We start from the raw sequence: 23,030 nt of genomic DNA, 5'->3' as shown, positions 1-23,030 counted from the left end.
CCCAAGACAGACTACGGTCACCACCAGACTGTTCCAGACCCAAGACAGACTACGGTCACCACCAGACTGTACCAGACCCAAGACTACAGTCACCACCAGACTGTACCAGACCCAAGACTACAGTCACCACCAGACTGTACCAGACCCAAGACTACAGTCACCACCAGACTGTACCAGACCCAAGACTACAGTCACCACCAGACTGTACCAGACCCAAGACTACAGTCACCACCAGACTGTACCAGACCCAAGACAGACTACAGTCTGGTTAGAAATCACTGTGTGTGTGTGTGTGTGTGTGTGTGTGTGTCTGTCACTGTGTGTCTGTCACTGTGTGTCTGTCACTGTGTGTCTGTCACTGTGTGTGTGTCTCACTGTGTGTGTCTCACTGTGTGTGTCTCACTGTGTGTGTCTGTCACTGTGTGTGTCTGTCACTGTGTGTGTCTGTCACTGTGTGTGTCTGTCGCTGTGTGTGTCTGTCGCTGTGTGTGTCTGTCGCTGTGTGTGTCTGTCGCTGTGTGTGTCTGTCGCTGTGTGTGTCTGTCGCTGTGTGTGTGTCTGTCGCTGTGTGTGTGTCTGTCGCTGTGTGTCTGTCTGTCGCTGTGTGTCTGTCTGTCGCTGTGTGTCTGTCTGTCGCTGTGTGTCTGTCTGTCGCTGTGTGTCTGTCTGTCGCTGTGTGTCTGTCTGTCGCTGTCTGTCTGTCTGTCGCGGTGTGTCTGTCTGTCTGTCTGTCTGTCGCTGTGTGTCTGTCTGTCTGTCGCTGTGTGTCTGTCTGTCTGTCTGTCGCTGTGTGTCTGTCTGTCTGTCTGTCGCTGTGTGTCTGTCTGTCTGTCTGTCGCTGTGTGTCTGTCTGTCTGTCTGTCGCTGTGTGTCTGTCTGTCTGTCTGTCGCTGTGTGTCTGTCTGTCTGTCGCTGTCTGTCTGTCTGTCTGTCGCTGTCTGTCTGTCTGTCTGTCGCTGTCTGTCTGTCTGTCTGTCGCTGTGTGTCTGTCTGTCTGTCGCTGTGTGTCTGTCTGTCTGTCGCTGTGTGTCTGTCTGTCTGTCGCTGTGTGTCTGTCTGTCGCTGTGTGTCGCTGTGTGTCTGTCTGTCTGTCTGTCGCTGTGTGTCTGTCTGTCTGTCTGTCGCTGTGTGTCTGTCTGTCTGTCTGTCTGTCGCTGTGTGTCTGTCTGTCTGTCTGTCTGTCGCGGTGTGTCTGTCTGTCTGTCTGTCGCGGTGTGTCTGTCTGTCTGTCTGTCTGTCGCGGTGTGTCTGTCTGTCTGTCTGTCTGTCGCGGTGTGTCTGTCTGTCTGTCGCTGTGTGTCTGTCTGTCTGTCTGTCGCTGTGTGTCTGTCTGTCTGTCTGTCGCTGTGTGTCTGTCTGTCTGTCTGTCGCTGTGTGTCTGTCTGTCTGTCGCTGTGTGTCTGTCTGTCTGTCGCTGTGTGTCTGTCTGTCTGTCGCTGTGTCTCTGTCTGTCGCTGTGTCTCTGTCTGTCGCTGTGTCGCTGTGTCTCTCTGTCGCTGTGTCTCTCTGTCGCTGTGTCTCTCTGTCGCTGTGTCTCTCTGTCGCTGTGTCTCTCTGTCGCTGTGTCTGTCTGTCTGTCTGTGGGTCACTGTGTGTGTGTCACTGTGTGTGTATCACTCATGGAGACCCATCCATAACTGTAGTGTAGAGGCCTGCCCTCTGTCCCGTAATGGATGGAGACACATCTGTACAAAAGCCCACCGTTCCATCCCATGGAATCTGTTTTTTATCAATATAGCCACGCAACACACTGAACATCCCATAAGCCGTTTCATATTCTGGAATCATGAGAAAGAACAATCTGTCCTCATGAACAGCATCCCCCAACATGTGTATCCAACAAAAGGCAATGCATCTCGGTCCTCACAGCTAGCGTCCGTTTGGAGAGCATCATCTGGGGACTTCTTGAGTCATTCTTCAGAGTATAACTTCTTAGTCTAACGGTGTTATCTGCCACAGGCATTGATGTGAGTTTTTGTGCCTCTGTCTCCCCACACATTGTTTTCACCATATTAATTGCGGCCGGTAATATCGAAGTCTCTGCAATAGTGTGTGGTTTCATAGTGTAGCTAGTGATTCACCAGGGGAATGATTCAATAGTGTGTGGTTTCATAGTGTAGCTAGTGATTCACCAGGGGAATGATTCAATAGTGTGTAGCTAGTGATTCACCAGGGGAATGATTCAATAGTGTGTGGTTTCATAGTGTAGCTAGTGATTCACCAGGGGAATGATTCAATAGTGTAGCTAGTGATTCACCAGGGGAATGATTCAATAGTGTGTGGTTTCATAGTGTAGCTAGTGATCCACCAGGGGAATGATTCAATAGTGTGGTTTCATAGTGTAGCTAGTGATCCACCAGGGGAATGATTCAATAGTGTAGCTAGTGATTCACCAGGGGAATGATTCAATAGTGTGTGGTTTCATAGTTTAGCTAGTGATTCACCAGGGGAATGATTCAGTAGTGTGTGGTTTCATAGTGTAGCTAGTGATTCACCAGGGGAATGATTCAATAGTGTGTAGTTTCATAGTGTAGCTAGTGATTCACCAGGGGAATGATTCAATAGTGTGTGGTTTCATAGTGTAGCTAGTGATTCACCAGGGGATGATTCAATAGTGTGTGGTTTCATAGTGTAGCTAGTGATTCACCAGGGGAATGATTCAATAGTGTGTGGTTTCATAGTGTAGCTAGTGATTCACCAGGGGAATGATTCAATAGTGTAGCTAGTGATTCACCAGGGGATGATTCAAAAGTGTGTGGTTTCATAGTGTAGCTAGTGATTCACCAGGGGGATGATTCAATAGTGTAGCTAGTGATTCACCAGGGGATGATTCAATAGTGTGTGGTTTCATAGTGTAGCTAGTGATTCACCAGGGGAATGATTCAATAGTGTGTGGTTTCATAGTGTAGCTAGTGATTCACCAGGGGAATGGTTCAATAGTGTGTGGTTTCATAGTGTAGCTAGTGATTCACCACGGGAATGATTCAATAGTGTGTGGTTTCATAGTGTAGCTAGTGATTCACCAGGGGAATGATTCAATAGTGTGTGGTTTCATAGTGTAGCTAGTGATTCACCAGGGGAATGATTCAATAGTGTGTGGTTTCATAGTGTAGCTAGTGATTCTAGGGTGCTCTCTCTTTAGATTAATGTTAACCACATTACAATGATTATGACATACAAAGATATTAGAATATATATATTTTTTTATTCAGGATTTTGGAAATTCTCCCGTGGCCCTATTTTCATATCAGGCGATCCCTAGTTTGTAAAACGGTGCTCTTTAGGTTACTATTCAAATGCTAAACCAAACTACACCAATTCAGCCAAAATGTATTTTGTTTAGAAGTGATAACTAGTGATTCCAGGCTCTTGTGACATGGTAGAACCTGCTCCATGTAGCCTGCTCTTCTCCATTACCAAAACATCATCTATTTTTAGCTGATATTGGAATTAATACACACGCAGGATATTAAACAGGGATAATGTTGTAGGTTACACCAGCAAGCAGAACTATTTCCAGGGCATATGTTTTCATTATACATCTGATTTATTTGAAATGAATGTGTGGTAAGCTGAAAACAGCTAGCTAGCTTGCTATGTTTTTAGCCACGCTAAAGCCAGGCTGCCAGCTAGCCACGCTAAAGCCAGCTAGCCACGCTAAAGCCAGCTAGCCACGCTAAAGCCAGCTAGCCACGCTAAAGCCAGCTAGCCACGCTAAAGCCAGCTAGCCACGCTAAAGCCAGCTAGCCACGCTAAAGCCAGCTAGCCACGCTAAAGCCAGCTAGCCACGCTAAAGCCAGCTAGCCACGCTAAAGCCAGCTAGCCACGCTAAAGCCAGCTAGCCACGCTAAAGCCAGCTAGCCACGCTAAAGCCAGCTAGCCACGCTAAAGCCAGCTAGCCACGCTAAAGCCAGCTAGCCACGCTAAAGCCAGCTAGCCACGCTAAAGCCAGCTAGCCACGCTAAAGCCAGCTAGCCACGCTAAAGCCAGCTAGCCACGCTAAAGCCAGCTAGCCACGCTAAAGCCAGCTAGCCACGCTAAAGCCAGCTAGCCACGCTAAAGCCAGCTAGCCACGCTAAAGCCAGCTAGCCACGCTAAAGCCAGCTAGCCACGCTAAAGCCAGCTAGCCACGCTAAAGCCAGCTAGCCACGCTAAAGCCAGCTAGCCACGCTAAAGCCAGCTAGCCACGCTAAAGCCAGCTAGCCACGCTAAAGCCAGCTAGCCACGCTAAAGCCAGCTAGCCACGCTAAAGCCAGCTAGCTACTACTAGCAGGGGACGGTGTCTCTTCCTTGTTTTAACAAAATGAAATGACATAAGAAAAACGTTGCAGTCACCCTCTTGTTAATGGTAGTGGGACTAGTGAGGATAGCATGGCTCCAAACGGTGTCTGTGGCTCCAAATCCTTCTCCAGCCACATAGAGCAACAGAGTGGAGCTTGCAGTAACCTTTACTGGCCACAAAGTTGGGCAGTGTGTTCATCAGAATAGCCCAATAGGTGTGTGTGTGTGTGTGTGTGTGTGTGTGTGTGCGTGTGTAATAGGAGTGTTCCCCCCTCTCTGACGCAGCAGTCATACCTTCAGAGACATGCTGCTACTTCTCAAAATACACCACCACCGGAAACCCCCTATCCTCTCGCCCTCTCTCTCTCTCTTCTCTCTCTCTCTTCTCTCTGTCTCTTCTCTCTCCTCTCTGTCTCTTCTCTCTCCTCTCTCTCTCTTCTCTCTCCTCTCTCTCTCTTCTCTCTCCTCTCTCTCTCTTCTCTCTCCTCTCTCTCTCTTCTCTCTCCTCTCTCTCTCTTCTCTCTATCCTCTCTCTCTCTTCTCTCTATCCTCTCTCTCTCTTCTCTCTCTCCTCTCTCTCTCTTCTCTCTCTCTCCATCATCTCTCTCCTCTCTATCCTCTCTTCCACCCTCTTTTTCTACTCATCCTCCTGTCTTCTGGCTCCCAAATGGGTAAGCGGTCTAAGCCACTACATCTCAGTGCTAGAGGCGTCACTACAGACCATGGTTCGATTCCAGGCTGTATCACCTCTGGCCGTAATTGGGAGTCCCATATGGCGGCCCACAATTGTCCCGGTGTCGTTAGAGTTTGGCCGGTGTAGGCCGTCATTGTAAATGAAAATGTGTTCTTAACTGACTTGCCTAGTTAAATAAACACACCTCTGCCTCCTCTCCTTAACCAGAACCACTTTGAACCTTAACCATTTCTCTCTCTCCTTAACCAGAAGCACTTTGAACCTTAACCATTTCTCTCTCTCCTTAACCAGATTCACTTTGAACCTTAAAACCATTTCTCTCTCCTTAACCAGAAGCACTTTGAACCTTAACCATTTCTCTCTCCTTAACCAGAAGCACTTTGAACCTTAAAACCATTTCTCTCTCTCCTTAACCAGAAGCACTTTGAACCTTAAAGCCATTTCTCTCTCTCCTTAACCAGAAGCACTTTGAACCTTAACCATTTCTCTCTCTCCTTAACCAGAAGCACTTTGAACCTTAACCATTTCTCTCTCTCTCCAAAACTGATTCTAGGTTCAAAGTGCATCTGCTTTTCAGTCAGTAACTCTCCTGTCATAGTACTTATCTAGCAGTCAGTTTTTCAGCGGAGTTCTTCCTCAGAACTATTGGATTGAAAGGTAGGGAGTATCTCTCGTAGTGTGTGTCAGGGTATCCGTTAGCCGGTAATAGCTGGCTTTTGGCTGGTAGAAAATTATTGAAAAGTCAATCAATAAAATTGGCACTGGCTAATTGTCTGGGAGAAGGACAATAATCCCATTGCACAATAATGCTGTTTAGCCTATTCATTGATGGAAATACCAGTTGGTGGAAATATATTTCACCAGTCATGCTTATGGTTATAGGTTAATTTGCATAATTTAGTGGAATTAAATTTAGTTAGCCCGGTTCGCCAATGTGCGGGCCTATCTGCATTGTGTCCCGCCACCCACCACCCGCCAACCCCTCTTTTACGCTACTGCTACTCTCTGTTCATCATATATGCTTAGTCACTTTAACCATATCTACATGTACATACTACCTCAATCAGCCCGACAAACCGGTGTCTGTATACAGCCTCGCTGCTGTATATAGCCTCGCTGCTGTATATAGCCTTGCTGCTGTATATAGCCTCGCTGCTGTATATAGCCTCGCTGCTGTATATAGCCTCGCTGCTGTATATAGCCTCGCTGCTGTATATAGCCTCGCTGCTGTATATAGCCTCGCTGCTGTATATAGCCTCTCTGCTGTATATAGCCTCTCTGCTGTATATAGCCTCTCTGCTGTATATAGCCTCTCTGCTGTATATAGCCTCTCTGCTGTATATAGCCTCTCTGCTGTATATAGCCTGTCTGCTGTATATAGCCTCTCTGCTGTATATAGCCTCTCTGCTGTATATAGCCTCTCTGCTGTATATAGCCTCTCTGCTGTATGTAGCCTCTCTGCTGTATGTAGCCTCTCTGCTGTATGTAGCCTCTCTGCTGTATGTAGCCTCGCTACTGTATGTAGCCTCGCTACTGTATGTAGCCTCGCTACTGTATATAGCCTCTCTACTGTATATAGCCTCGCTACTGTATATAGCCTCTCTACTGTATATAGCCTCGCTACTGTATATAGCCTCGCTACTGTATATAGCCTCGCTACTGTATATAGCCTCGCTACTGTATATAGCCTCTCTACTGTATATAGCCTCGCTACTGTATATAGCCTCGCTACTGTATATAGCCTCGCTACTGTATGTAGCCTCGCTACTGTATGTAGCCTCGCTACTGTATATAGCCTCGCTACTGTATATAGCCTCGCTACTGTTATAGCCTGTCTTTTTACTGTTTTATTTCTTTACTTACCTATTGTTCATATAATACCTTTGTTGCACTATTGGTTAGAGCCTGTAAGTAAGCATTTCACTGTAGGGTGTTGTATTCGGCGCACGTGACAAATAAACGTTGATTTGATTAGTCGTTATGTATCCTATAGCACACAGCATACATATAGACTTTCTGCTGCTGCACCTCCTCACACAGCTCCTGTGGCTGCTCTTCCTCACACAGCTCCTGTGGCTGCTCTTCCTCACACAGCTCCTGTGGCTGCTCTTCCTCACACAGCTCCTGTGGCTGCTCTTCCTCACACAGCTCCCGTGGCTGCTCTTCCTCACACAGCTCCCGTGGCTGCTCTTCCTCACACAGCTCCTGTGGCTGCTCTTCCTCACACAGCTCCTGTGGCTGCTCTTCCTCACACAGCTCCTGCGGCTGCTCTTCCTCACACAGCTCCTGCGGCTGCTCTTCCTCACACAGCTCCTGCGGCTGCTCTTCCTCACACAGCTCCTGCGGCTGCTCTTCCTCACACAGCTCCTGCGGCTGCTCTTCCTCACACAGCTCCTGCGGCTGCTCTTCCTCACACAGCTCCTGCGGCTGCTCTTCCTCACACAGCTCCTGCGGCTGCTCTTCCTCACACAGCTCCTGCGGCTGCTCTTCCTCACACAGCTCCTGCGGCTGCTCTTCCTCACACAGCTCCTGCGGCTGCTCTTCCTCACACAGCTCCTGCGGCTGCTCTTCCTCACACAGCTCCTGCGGCTGCTCTTTCTCACACAGCTCCCGCGGCTGCTCTTTCTCACACAGCTCCCGCGGCTGCTGCACCTCCTCACACAGCTCCCGCGGCTGCTGCACCTCCTCACACAGCTCCCGCGGCTGCTGCACCTCCTCACACAGCTCCCGCGGCTGCTGCACCTCCTCACACAGCTCCCGCGGCTGCTGCACCTCCTCACACAGCTCCCGCGGCTGCTGCACCTCCTCACACAGCTCCCGCGGCTGCTGCACCTCCTCACACAGCTCCCGCGGCTGCTGCACCTCCTCACACAGCTCCCGCGGCTGCTGCACCTCCGCACACAGCTCCCGCGGCTGCTGCACCTCCGCACACAGCTCCCGCGGCTGCTGCACCTCCGCACACAGCTCCCGCGGCTGCTGCACCTCCGCACACAGCTCCCGCGGCTGCTGCACCTCCGCACACAGCTCCCGCGGCTGCTGCACCTCCTCACACAGCTCCCGCGGCTGCTGCACCTCCTCACACAGCTCCCGCGGCTGCTGCACCTCCTCACACAGCTCCCGCGGCTGCTGCACCTCCTCACACAGCTCCCGCGGCTGCTGCACCTCCTCACACAGCTCCCGCGGCTGCTGCACCTCCTCACACAGCTCCCGCGGCTGCTGCACCTCCTCACACAGCTCCCGCGGCTGCTGCACCTCCTCACACAGCTCCCGCGGCTGCTGCACCTCCTCACACAGCTCCCGCGGCTGCTGCACCTCCTCACACAGCTCCCGCGGCTGCTGCACCTCCTCACACAGCTCCCGCGGCTGCTGCACCTCCTCACACAGCTCCCGCGGCTGCTGCACCTCCTCACACAGCTCCCGCGGCTGCTGCACCTCCTCACACAGCTCCCGCGGCTGCTGCACCTCCTCACACAGCTCCCGCGGCTGCTGCACCTCCTCACACAGCTCCCGCGGCTGCTGCACCTCCTCACACAGCTCCCGCGGCTGCTGCACCTCCTCACACAGCTCCCGCGGCTGCTGCACCTCCTCACACAGCTCCCGCGGCTGCTGCACCTCCTCACACAGCTCCCGCGGCTGCTGCACCTCCTCACACAGCTCCCGCGGCTGCTGCACCTCCTCACACAGCTCCCGCGGCTGCTGCACCTCCTCACACAGCTCCCGCGGCTGCTGCACCTCCTCACACAGCTCCCGCGGCTGCTGCACCTCCTCACACAGCTCCCGCGGCTGCTGCACCTCCTCACACAGCTCCCGCGGCTGCTGCTGGAGTGAAACATGCTTTTAGAAGCCCAATCATTGCACAACGTTTCTAAATGCAATCATGTGTTAGAAACAGTCTTGATGACCACGATTTAAAAAGAGCTCCTATTTTTGTACTTTTCAACTGGTAATTGAAGCGTGTTTCACATTCACCATTCATGTGCATATAAGCAACCGTAGGCAGGCGTTAGCATGTCACACCACTTGGCAATGAGCTGGAGGCAGTGTGCATTTTGAAAACATACTTCGTTGTTTGAAACCTGAACGTTTTACTTCATGTTAGGCTAAAGGCTTCAATTGAAACCAGTATGGTTTCTCTCATGTTCTATTGGTTTTCAAATCAACTTCAATCCTAGTCATATTAGCAAGCCATGCTAGTCGATGATAATCCTAGTCATATTAGCATTAGCAAGCCATGCTAGTCGATGATAATCCTAGTCATATTAGCAAGCCATGCTAGTCGATGATAATCCTAGTCATATTAGCAAGCCATGCTAGTCGATGATAATCCTAGTCATATTAGCAAGCCATGCTAGTCGATGATAATCCTAGTCATATTAGCATTAGCAAGCCATGCTAGTCGATGATAACCTTAGTCATATTAGCAAGCCATGCTAGTCGTCGATAATCCTAGTCATATTAGCATTAGCAAGCCATGCTAGTCGACGATAATCCTAGTCATATTAGCATTAGCAAGCCATGCTAGTCGATGATAATCCTAGTCATATTAGCATTAGCAAGCCATGCTAGTCGATGATAATCCTAGTCATATTAGCAAGCCATGCTAGTCGATGATAATCCTAGTCATATTAGCAAGCCATGCTAGTCGATGATAATCCTAGTCATATTAGCATTAGCAAGCCATGCTAGTCGATGATAATCCTAGTCATATTAGCATTAGCAAGCCATGCTAGTCGATGATAACCTTAGTCATATTAGCAAGCCATGCTAGTCGACGATAATCCTAGTCATATTAGCATTAGCAAGCCATGCTAGTCGACGATAATCCTAGTCATATTAGCATTAGCAAGCCATGCTAGTCGACGATAATCCTAGTCATATTAGCATTAGCAAGCCATGCTAGTCGATGATAATCCTAGTCATATTAGCATTAGCAAGCCATGCTAGCTGTTGCATCTTTAGATCTCCCCTCTTTCTACATTTCTAACGGATGTCTTCTGTCGCATGATACCACTCATGTGCAGTGTGCTTTCGACAACAGTGTTTTCCCGCTAATTACGGAAGGAACAGCTTTACTATGGTGACGTGCAGCTTACTGCCTTGTGCACATTGTTGCACTTATGTGAATGAATAATAGTTGATCACCGTTCTAAGCTAAACATTCTGATCTATTGCATTAGACTCATTTGCTTTTTCAAGTTGTTTGTTTTATGTAGCCTCGGCCTACTGGGATCTGTCGTCCCAGAGTCTGTTTGGTTAGCCTATTTCTCGCACAGAACGACAAGCTGACCAATAGAATAGGTACACTTAAAAAAAAAAAAACTATGGTGGCTAGTATAGGGCTCGACATTAACTCTTGTCCACTATGAGGATAGTACAGGGCTCCACATTAACGCTTGTCCACTATGGGGGGTAGTACAGGGCTCAACATTAACACTTGTCCTCTATGGGGGATAGTACAGGGCTCGACATTAACGCTTGTCCTCTATGGGGGATAGTAGAGGGCTCGACATTAACGCTTGTCCTCTATGGGGGATAGTAGAGGGCTCGACATTAACGCTTGTCCACTATGGGGGTAGTACAGGGCTCAACATTAATGCTTGTCCTCTTGTCCACTATGGGGATAGTACAGGGCTCGACATTAACGCTTGTCCACTATGGGGATAGTACAGGGCTCAACATTAACACTTGTCCTCTAATCCTGGACAAGAAAAAAATAATAAGTCTGACATTGTTTTAAGTTGTCAACGACCCCTCTGACCACATACTGACCACCACCCCATTGACCACATCCTCTCTATAGATGTCCCGGTATTTGTGTATTTACTGTTGAGATTGCGTGTGTAGTCAGCGTTACATACACTAAATAATGTGTGTGAAATTAGTTTTACGATGCCGCCGGAAGATGAGATTCTAACCAATTGTGTGTGTGTTCGCGTTATTTGTAATTTATACATTGTACATAATATTTCTGCCACAGTCAGAGATTCTGGAAATCAGCATAGCGATTACTCACCTCGTACCAGATCAAGATTTTTTTTAACGAGTCGGACGTGAAGGTTTTACTTCAGACACTCGACAAGGCCCAAATCCCCGCCATTCGCACGAAGAAGAGACGGACATATCGGGTATGTAGGTTCGGGGTGCCTTGTAAGGATCCGACGGCAAGTGAGTGATCCCCCTCTACCATCAGTCCTATTAGCCAACGTGCTTCGATCAAGACTATCCTACCAACGGGACATTAAACTGTAATATCTTGTTTCACTGAGTTGTGGCTGAACAATGACACGGATAACATACAGCTGGCTGGGTTTTTGGTCCATCGGCAAGATGGAACAGCTGCCTCCGGTGAAACAAGTGGTGTCTATTTGTAAATAACAGCTAGTGCACAAAATCTAATATTAAGGGAGTCTCAGTGTTTAGCTTGCCTGTGGTAGAGTGTCTCATGATAAGCTGTAGACCACACTATTTAACAAGAGTTTTCATCTATATTATTCGTAGCCGTCTATTTACCACCACAAACCGATTCTGGCACCAATATGGCACTCAATGAGCTGTATTAGGCCATAAGCAAACAGGAAAATGCTCATCCAGAGGAGGTGCCCCTAGTGGCCGGGGACTTTAATGCAGGCAAATTTACATAATTTTACCTAATTTCTACCAGTGTTGACCTGCCTAGTTAACCTCACTAGGGTATGTGGGACGGTAGCGTCCCACCTTGTCAACAGCCAGTGAAACTGCAGGGCGCCAAATTCAAAACAGAAATCCCATAATTAAAATTCCTTTAACATACAAGTATTTTACACCATTTTAAAGATACACTTGTTGCAAATCCAGCCACCGTTTCCAATTTCAAAAAGGCTTTACGACGAAAGCACACCAAATGATTTTGTTTACAGCAACGACCTGGGGAATAGTTACAGGGGAGAGGAGGGGGAATGAATGAGCCAATTGTAAACTGGGGATTATTAGGTGACCGTGATGGTTTGAGGGCCAGATTGGGAATTTAGCCAGGACACCGGGGTTAACACCCCTACTCTTACGACAAGTGCCATGGGATCTTTAATGACCTCAGTCAGGACAACCTGACACCCTAACTCAACTACTTGTTACTCTTATTTCTTAATCGTATTTTTATACTGCGTTGTTGGATAGGGGCTTGTAAGTAAGCATTGCACTAAGGTCTACACCTGTTGTTTTCGGTGCGTGTGACAAAATTTGAATGGATCATTATCATACACCTGTCTCGTTCCAATTCATCCCAAAGGTGTTCGATGGGCTTGAGTTCAGCGCTCTGTGCTGGTCAGTCAAGTTCTTTCACACCGATCTCGCCAAACCATTGAGATTTTTTTTTTGTGCCTTTTCACACCGCCTGATAAAGAGGTCCTGGATGGCAGAGAGCACGGCCCCAGTGATATACTGTCAGCACAACCCTCTGTAGCTCCATTTGATCAAAGGCCCGATTTGATCACTATTGTCAGTGTCAGTGGTACAGCCGTATAAATCCTTTTCAGGATTTGACGTCCCGATGGCAGTGTTTCACCGCCTTCACGACTGTGTGTGTGTTTGGACCATTTTTAAGTCTAGTCATTTGGACACCGAGGAACTTGAAGCTCGCGATATGCTCCGCCCCTTTCGACATTGATGGGGCGTGCTGTCACTTCCTGGTTTCTGAAATTTAAATATTTTCTGCTGTTTTGAAGCTGATGTACAAAACCCAAACTAAACAAATCGTAGAAACATTGACAGAATGGATATAACGCTTATTAGACTTGCTTTAAATTAGAATGAAACACTGAGTGTAAAAAAAAAAAAAAATATGAAAAAGCTTCCTAATTCCCATTTTGAGTTGCCCTCAGAACATGTACTCTACAAGCATTCCACAGGGATGCTGGCCCATGTACTTCCCACAGTTGTCTCAAGTTGGCTGGATGTCCTTGGGTGATGAACCATTTTTATTTAAAAAAATAAATATTTCATCTTTATTTAACCAGGTTGGCCAGTTGAGAACAAGTTCTCATTTACAACTGCGACCTGGCCAAGATAAAGCAAAGCAGTTTGACAACAACAACAACACAGAGTTACAGATAAACAAACATTGTCAATAACACAAAATAGAAGAAATCTATGTACAATGTGTGCAAATGAAGGAAGGCAATAAACAGGCCCTAGAGGAGAAAATAATTACAGCATTAATGCTGGAGTGCTAGATGTGCAGATGATGATGTGCAAGTAGAGATACTGGGGTGCAAGAGGGTAAGTAATAATATGGGGATGAGGTAGTCGGGTGTGCTATTTACAGATGGGCTATGTACAGGTGCAGTGATCTGTGAGCTGCTCTGACAGGTGGTGCTTAAAGCTAGTGAGGGAGATAAGAGTCTCAGCTTCAGTGATTTTTGCTATTCGTTCCAGTCATTGGCAGCAGGGAACTGTTAGGAGAGTCGGCCGAAAGAGGAATTGGCTTTGGGGGGTGACCAGTGAAATATACCTGCTGGAGCGCGTTCTACGTGGTGGGTGTTGCTATGGTGACCAGTGAGCTGAGATAAGGCGGGGCTTTACCTAGCAAAGACTTATAGATGCACATGGGAAACTGTTGAGCTTGAAAAGTTCTTAACACAAACTGGTGCGCCTGGCTAGGGCTGTTACAGGGACCGTGTTACCGACACACCCGCGGTCACGAGTCATAACCACAGTCAAAAAAATGTTGTCACGGTAACTAGGCTTCTCCACTCTATTGTTGATGGTCTTTAGTTGCAAAACGTGTTACCTGTCCCTCTGACATCAATGCAAATGTCATCGAAATTCTGATAAACACTTCATGATTGCTCATGTTGCGTAACATTTCAATAGGCTGTGAGAAAATGTGTGATTAAATTGTTTTGATGGCCTCTATTAAAAAGAGGATCCCATCAGATTTATTTCTCAACTTGCCAAATTTAAGCACATTGCTTATCTTTGCAACAGGAGTATAGCCTACCTGGCTGGCTTGAAAATGAACCATGGGAAATGGGTCCTCCATTTTCTATTTAAATGCATGTATTTTCTTTCCTAAGAGACCACTGCATGATAATGGTCCATTCTAAATCAAAACTAATTTTGCACACATTATTTAGTATATGTAAGGACAACATTAAATGAAATGATGGGTGACAATATTAGCCTATGACCTGTGAATGATGCCCGTGTGCCTTTTTTGAGCAACTTTTTCAAATCAGTCACACACCTCATGTCTCCTAGCCCATAGGCCTATATGTTTTAATAAGGTTAGTATCACACCTCATGTATCCTAGCCCATAGGCCTATATGTTTTAATAAGGTTAGTACCACACCTCATGTAGCCTAGCCCATAGGCCTTAATGTTTTAATAAGGTTAGTACCACACCTCATGTATCCTAGCCCATAGGCCTATATGTTTTAATAAGGTTAGTATCACACCTCATGTATCCTAGCCCATAGGCCTATATGTTTTAATAAGGTTAGTATCACACCTCATGTAGCCTAGCCCATAGGCCTATATGTTTTGATAAGGTTAGTACCACACCTCATGTATCCTAGCCCATAGGCCTATATGTTTTAATAAGGTTAGTATCACACCTCATGTATCCTAGCCCATAGTCCTATATGTTTTAATAAGGTTAGTATCACACCTCATGTATCCTAGCCCATAGGCCTATATGTTTTGATAAGGTTAGTATCACACCTCATGTATCCTAGCCCATAGGCCTATATGTTTTAATAAGGTTAGTATCACACCTCATGTAGCCTAGCCCATAGGCCTATATGTTTTGATAAGGTTAGTATCACACCTCATGTATCCTAGCCCATAGGCCTATATGTTTTGATAAGGTTAGTACCACACCTCATGTAGCCTAGCCCATAGGCCTATATGTTTTAATAAGGTTAGTATCACACCTCATGTCTCCTAGCCCATAGGCCTATATGTTTTAATAAGGTTAGTATCACACCTCATGTATCCTAGCCCATAGGCCTATATGTTTTAATAAGGTTAGTATCACACCTCATGTAGCCTAGCCCATAGGCCTATATGTTTTAATAAGGTTAGTATCACACCTCATGTCTCCTAGCCCATAGGCCTATATGTTTTAATAAGGTTAGTATCACACCTCATGTATCCTAGCCCATAGGCCTATATGTTTTAATAAGGTTAGTATCACACCTCATGTATCCTAGCCCATAGGCCTATATGTTTTAATAAGGTTAGTATCACACCTCATGTAGCCTAGCCCATAGGCCTATATGTTTTAATAAGGTTAGTATCACACCTCATGTCTCCTAGCCCATAGGCCTATATGTTTTAATAAGGTTAGTATCACACCTCATGTATCCTAGCCCATAGGCCTATATGTTTTAATAAGGTTAGTATCACACCTCATGTATCCTAGCCCATAGGCCTATATGTTTTAATAAGGTTAGTATCACACCTCATGTAGCCTAGCCCATAGGCCTATATGTTTTAATAAGGTTAGTATCACACCTCATGTCTCCTAGCCCATAGGCCTATATGTTTTAATAAGGTTAGTATCACACCTCATGTATCCTAGCCCATAGGCCTATATGTTTTAATAAGGTTAGTATCACACCTCATGTATCCTAGCCCATAGGCCTATATGTTTTAATAAGGTTAGTATCACACCTCATGTCTCCTAGCCCATAGGCCTATATGTTTTAATAAGGTTAGTATCACACCTCATGTATCCTAGCCCATAGGCCTATATGTTTTAATAAGGTTAGTATCACACCTCATGTAGCCTAGCCCATAGGCCTATATGTTTTAATAAGGTTAGTATCACACCTCATGTCTCCTAGCCCATAGGCCTATATGTTTTAATAAGGTTAGTATCACACCTCATGTATCCTAGCCCATAGGCCTATATGTTTTAATAAGGTTAGTATCACACCTCATGTATCCTAGCCCATAGGCCTATATGTTTTAATAAGGTTAGTATCACACCTCATGTAGCCTAGCCCATAGGCCTATATGTTTTAATAAGGTTAGTATCACACCTCATGTCTCCTAGCCCATAGGCCTATATGTTTTAATAAGGTTAGTATCACACCTCATGTATCCTAGCCCATAGGCCTATATGTTTTAATAAGGTTAGTATCACACCTCATGTATCCTAGCCCATAGGCCTATATGTTTTAATAAGGTTAGTATCACACCTCATGTCTCCTAGCCCATAGGCCTATATGTTTTAATAAGGTTAGTATCACACCTCATGTATCCTAGCCCATAGGCCTATATGTTTTGAATAAGGTTAGTATCACACCTCATGTATCCTAGCCCATAGGCCTATATGTTTTGATAAGGTTTGTATCACACCTCATGTATCCTAGCCCATAGGCCTATATGTTTTGAATAAGGTTTGTATCAAAGTGGCCAAATAACTTCTTAAAATGAAGCACTTTAATCCGTTTTTACAACCGATGTAGCGCCTGTCTCAGACTATGTTTGGAATATTTATTTATTCCACAGAATTGAATGGGTCACCTTTTGTACTATGGGGGATCGACAGACTAGTGCATTTGCTGTTCGCTACGCCTACTTATCTTGTTGGCTGACAAAGTAAATGTGGCCAGTTGTAGCATCTTCAGTATTCCCATCGGAAGTCGATGAGGGACGTGTGCGGCTGCGTCCCTGACGTCTGTGTTCACTTGTAGCTTATTTCTGGGCGGCAGGTAGGAGCGTTGGGCCAGTAACCGAAAGGTTGCTGGATTGAATCCCAGAGCTGACAAGACAAAAATCTGTTCTGCCCCTGAGAAAGGCAGTTAACCCTCTGTTCCCCGGGCGTGGATGTCGCTTAAGGCAGCCCTCCGCACTTCTCTGATTCAGAAGGGGTTGGGTTAAATGCGGAAAACACATTTCAGTTGAATGTATTGTTGAACATCTGACTAGGGATCTCCCTTCTTAGCTGAGATGTCTGTGAGAAGGAACGGATCACGTGATTGGCTAATAAGAATTGCAATACATGAGAGCCATGTGAGGTGAGAGGTGCTTCGGAGCACGGCATCCGGGAGAAGGGAATTATAATTATTATTATATTCAGCCCAATGGTACAAAGGCCCCTTTGGCTGCAAAAGGCATGGCTTTTTTTTTTAGGTGGCACTACGGCCGTACAAGGGGGATGCCGCCGAGAAATTCAAGGCCTGGCGAGAATGTTATCAAGTGCTTGTTAAATTTGTGAATGAGCGGCTGATGAAGTGTGTGCAGCTTCCACAAGAAAACAACAGAGCTCATGCCTTTCATGCATTTTTTTTTTTAAAAATCATCATTAGTCGTATCATGGAGCCTTAGGATGTATTAAAAATCTAAACATATAACCCAATGTTTGTATCATGGCTATACAGTAATTGTAATTGAAGAGTATAGGAGGACCTGTTTCTTTGTTAACCGCTCAACACAGAATAGCCACGTGCACACTTCATCAAATCGTTTGGCGAAAATATCCTTTCTATTTGTTCTGTTGTATTCATGTTATAAATAATATCTTGGAATTCTGAGCAAATCTTGCCTGCTAAATTAACTAGTGTAGCCGACAGCCTACAGGCTGTTCTAATGTGTTTCTCTGTGGAGGTCACTACTCTAAAGGAGGCCTGTATTAATGTGTTTCTCTGTAGAGGTCACTACTCTAAAGGAGGCCTGTATTAATATGTTTCTCTGTAGAGGTCACTACTCTAAAGGAGGCCTGTATTAATGTGTTTCTCTGTAGAGGTCACTACTCTAAAGGAGGCCTGTATTAATGTGTTTCTCTGTGGAGGTCACTACTCTAAAGGAGGCCTGTATTAATGTGTTTCTCTGTGGAGGTCACTACTCTAAAGGAGGCCTGTATTAATGTGTTTCTTTGTGTTTTCCAGGAATAGACTTCAAGATCAAAACTGTTGAACTCCAGGGAAAGAAGATCAAACTACAGATATGGTGAGTGGAGGAGTTGTGTGTGATGTGTACAGGGTCCAATGTTATCTTTGTTTCTACTGTCCCGGAAGCGGTGTCTACTCGGTCCCGGCCGCGGCGTCTACTCTGTCCCGGCCGCGGCGTCTACTCTGTCCCGGCCGCGGCGTCTACTCTGTCCCGGCCGCGGCGTCTACTCTGTCCCGGCCGCGGCGTCTACTCTGTCCCGGCCGCGGCGTCTACTCTGTCCCGGCCGCGGCGTCTACTCTGTCCCGGCCGCGGCGTCTACTCTGTCCCGGCCGCGGCGTCTCCCGGCCCAGAGTACAGAGTACGCGGCGTCTCCCGGCCCGGACATGGTGTCGTTTTTAAAGACATTGGGTGACTCAGAGCCTATTCAGCAGGTCCTATTCAGCAGGTCCTATTCAGCAGGTCCTGTTCAGCAGGTCCTGTTCAGCAGGTCCTGTTCAGCAGGTCCTATTCAGCAGATCCTATTCAGCAGGTCCTGTTCAGCAGGTCCTATTCAGCAGGTCCTGTTCAGCAGGTCCTATTCAGCAGGTCCTATTCAGCAGGTCCTATTCAGCAGGTCCTGTACAGCAGGTCCTATTCAGCAGGTCCTGTACAGCAGGTCCTGTACAGCAGGTCCTGTACAGCAGGTCCTGTACAGCAGGTCCTGTTCAGCAGGTCCTGTTCAGCAGGTCCTATTCAGCAGGTCCTATTCAGCAGGTCCTGTTCAGCAGGTCCTATTCAGCAGGTCCTGTACAGCAGGTCCTGTTCAGCAGGTCCTGTTCAGCAGGTCCTGTACAGCAGGTCCTGTTCAGCAGGTCCTGTTCAGCAGGTCCTGTACAGCAGGTCCTGTACAGCAGGTCCTGTACAGCAGGTCCTGTACAGCAGGTCCTGTACAGCAGGTCCTGTTCATGGGTTGTACGTTAACGTCACTATTGGTTTGAACGTTTGTTTTAAGACTAATGCCCTCACTGAGCATTCTACTCAATGCAGCGTCAATAATCGCTGATGAAGATTTGGTTTAAAGTGCATTACTGTGGCTTGAAAACACGATGACATTTAAAAAATAGGAAGATAAGGAGACCTTTTGTCATCTTTGTGATGTTGCCATATTGACTTTGGATGCAGTATAACTTAAGCTAAGATTGAGGGGACACCATCTCATATTAGCATTGAGGGGACACCATCTCATATTAGCATTGAGGGGACACCATCTCATATTAGCATTGAGGGGACACCATCTCATATTAGCATTGAGGGGACACCATCTCATATTAGCATTGAGGGGACACCATCTCATATTAGCATTGAGGGGACACCATCTCATATTAGCATTGAGGGGACACCATCTCATATTAGCATTGAGGGGACACCATCTCATATTAGCATTGAGGGGACACCATCTCATATTAGCATTGAGGGGACACCATCTCATATTAGCATTGAGGGGACACCATCTCATATTAGCATTGAGGGGACACCATCTCATATTAGCATTGAGGGGACACCATCTCATAGGACACCATCTCATAGGACACCATCTCATAGGACACCATCTCATAGGACACCATCTCATTTTAGCATTGAGGGGACACCATCTCATAGGACACCATCTCATAGGACACCATCTCATAGGACACCATCTCATTTTAGCATTGAGGGGACACCATCTCATAGGACACAATCTCATAGGACACCATCTCATAGGACACAATCTCATAGGACACCATCTCATAGGACACCATCTCATTTTAGCATTGAGGGGACACCATCTCATAGGACACCATCTCATAGGACACCATCTCATAGGACACCATCTCATAGAACACCATCTCATAGAACACCATCTCATAGAACACCATCTCATAGAACACCATCTCATAGAACACCATCTCATATGACACCATCTCATATTAGCTTTGAGGGGACACCATCTCATATGACACCATCTCATTTTAGCATTGAGGGGACACCATCTCATAGGACACCATCTCATAGGACACCATCTCATAGGACACCATCTCATAGGACACCATCTCATAGGACACCATCTCATTTTAGCATTGAGGGGACACCATCTCATAGGACACCATCTCATAGGACACCATCTCATAGGACACCATCTCATAGGACACCATCTCATAGGACACCATCTCATAGGACACCATCTCATAGGACACCATCTCATAGGACACCATCTCATAGGACACCATCTCATAGGACACCATCTCATAGGACACCATCTCATATGACACCATCTCATATGACACCATCTCATATTAGCTTTGAGGGGACACCATCTCATAGGACACCATCTCATAGTACACCATCTCATAGGACACCATCTCATATGACACCATCTCATATTAGCTTTGAGGGGACACCATCTCATATTAGCATTGAGGGGACACCATCTCATAGGACACCATCTCATTTTAGCATTGAGGGGACACCATCTCATAGGACACCATCTCATAATAGCATTGAGGGGACACCATCTCATATTAGCTTTGAGGGGACACCATCTCATATGACACCATCTCATATTAGCATTGAGGGGACACCATCTCATATTAGCATTGAGGGGACACCATCTCATATTAGCATTGAGGGGACACCATCTCATATTAGCATTGAGGGGACACCATCTCATATTAGCATTGAGGGGACACCATCTCATATTAGCATTGAGGGGACACCATCTCATATTAGCATTGAGGGGACACCATCTCATATTAGCATTGAGGGGACACCATCTCAGATTAGCATTGAGGGGACACCATCTCAGATTAGCATTGAGGGGACACCATCTCAGATTAGCATTGAGGGGACACCATCTCAGATTAGCATTGAGGGGACACCATCTCAGATTAGCATTGAGGGGACACCATCTCAGATTAGCATTGAGGGGACACCATCTCATAGGACACCATCTCATAATAGCATTGAGGGGACACCATCTCATAGGACACCATCTCATTTTAGCATTGAGGGGACACCATCTCATATTAGCATTGAGGGGACACCATCTCATTTTAGCATTGAGGGGACACCATCTCATTTTAGCATTGAGGGGACACCATCTCATATTAGCATTGAGGGGACACCATCTCATATTAGCATTGAGGGGACACCATCTCATATTAGCATTGAGGGGACACCATCTCATATTAGCTTTGAGGGGACACCATCTCATATGACACCATCTCATTTTAGCATTGAGGGGACACCATCTCATAGGACACCATCTCATAGGACACCATCTCATAGGACACCATCTCATAGGACACCATCTCATAGGACACCATCTCATAGGACACCATCTCATAGGACACCATCTCATAGGACACCATCTCATAGGACACCATCTCATAGGACACCATCTCATAGGACACCATCTCATAGGACACCATCTCATAGGACACCATCTCATAGGACACCATCTCATAGGACACCATCTCATAGGACACCATCTCATAGGACACCATCTCATAGGACACCATCTCATATTAGCATTGAGGGGACACCATCTCATATTAGCATTGAGGGGACACCATCTCATATTAGCATTGAGGGGACACCATCTCATATTAGCATTGAGGGGACACCATCTCATATTAGCATTGAGGGGACACCATCTCATATTAGCATTGAGGGGACACCATCTCATATTAGCATTGAGGGGACACCATCTCATATTAGCATTGAGGGGACACCATCTCATATTAGCATTGAGGGGACACCATCTCATATTAGCATTGAGGGGACACCATCTCATATTAGCATTGAGGGGACACCATCTCATATTAGCATTGAGGGGACACCATCTCATATTAGCATTGAGGGGACACCATCTCATAGGACACCATCTCATTGCTAAATGAGATCAGTAGGCTATTAGTCAATCAAACAGGTAACAGAATCAGTAGGCTATTAATCACCCCAACAGGTAACAGAATCAGTAGGCTATTAATCAATCAAACCGGTAACAGAATCAGTAGGCTATTAATCACCCCAACAGGTAACAGAATCAGTAGACTATTAATCACCCCAACAGGTAACAGAATCAGTAGGCTATTAATCACCCCAACAGGTAACAGAATCAGTAGACTATTAATCACCCCATCAGGTAACAGAATCAGTAGACTATTAATCACCCCAACAGGTAACAGAATCAGTAGGCTATTAATCACCCCAACAGGTAACAGAATCAGTAGGCTATTAATCACCCCAACAGGTAACAGAATCAGTAGGCTATTAATCACCCCAACAGGTAACAGAATCAGTAGGCTATTAATCACCCCAACAGGTAACAGAATCAGTAGGCTATTAATCACCCCAACAGGTAACAGAATCAGTAGGCTATTAATCACCTCAACAGGTAACAGAATCAGTAGGCTATTAATCACCTCAACAGGTAACAGAATCAGTAGACTATTAATCACCCCAACAGGTAACAGAATCAGTAGACTATTAATCACCCCAACAGGTAACAGAATCAGTAGTCTATTAATCACCCAAACAGGTAACAGAATCAGTAAACTATTAATCACTCAAACAGGTAACAGAATCAGTAGGCTATTAATCAATCAAACAGGTAACAGAATCAGTAGGCTATTAATCAATCAAACAGGTAACAGAATCAGTAGGCTATTAATCACCCCAACAGGTAACAGAATCAGTCGGCTATTAATCACCCCAACAGGTAACAGAATCAGTCGGCTATTAATCACTCAAACAGGTAACAGAAGCTCTTTTGTAGATATACACTGCATTACCCTGACCTTTCCTTTTGTTACATTAAAGCCTTATTCTTAAATGGATTAACTTGTTACCCCCCCCCCCCCCCCCTCATCAATCTGCACACAATACCCCATAATGACAAAGCAAAAACAGGTTTTTAGACATTTTTGCAAATATCTTAGAAATAAAAAACATGGCACATTTACGTAAGTATTCAGACCCTTTCCTCGGTACTTTGTTGAAGCACCTTTGGCAGCGATTACAGCCTCGAGTCTTCTTGGGAATGACGCTACAAGCTTGGCACACCTGTATTTGGGGAGTTTCTCCCATTCTTCTCTGCAGATCCTCTCAAGCTCTGTCAGGTTGGATGGGGAGAGTTGCTGCACAGCTATTTTCAGGTCT

The 23,030-nt window shown here is 46.1% G+C and overlaps 1 protein-coding gene across 1 annotated transcript in view; it reads left to right on the top strand.

The window, feature by feature from the left end:
* Positions 1-23,030, top strand: part of LOC129817819 (ras-related protein Rab-10) — a 60,747-nt gene that overhangs the window by 3,237 nt on the left and 34,480 nt on the right. The window contains exon 2 of the mRNA XM_055873389.1: positions 17,849-17,909. Within this exon, the coding sequence (XP_055729364.1) occupies positions 17,849-17,909 (61 nt within the window). The remainder of the gene's footprint in view (positions 1-17,848; positions 17,910-23,030) is intronic.

This window comes from Salvelinus fontinalis, chromosome 20 (genome assembly GCF_029448725.1).
Source record: "Salvelinus fontinalis isolate EN_2023a chromosome 20, ASM2944872v1, whole genome shotgun sequence".
NCBI lineage: Eukaryota > Metazoa > Chordata > Actinopteri > Salmoniformes > Salmonidae > Salvelinus > Salvelinus fontinalis.
The sequence above is the reverse complement of the archived record's forward strand: the minus strand, read 5'-3'. Positions and strand labels throughout refer to the sequence as shown.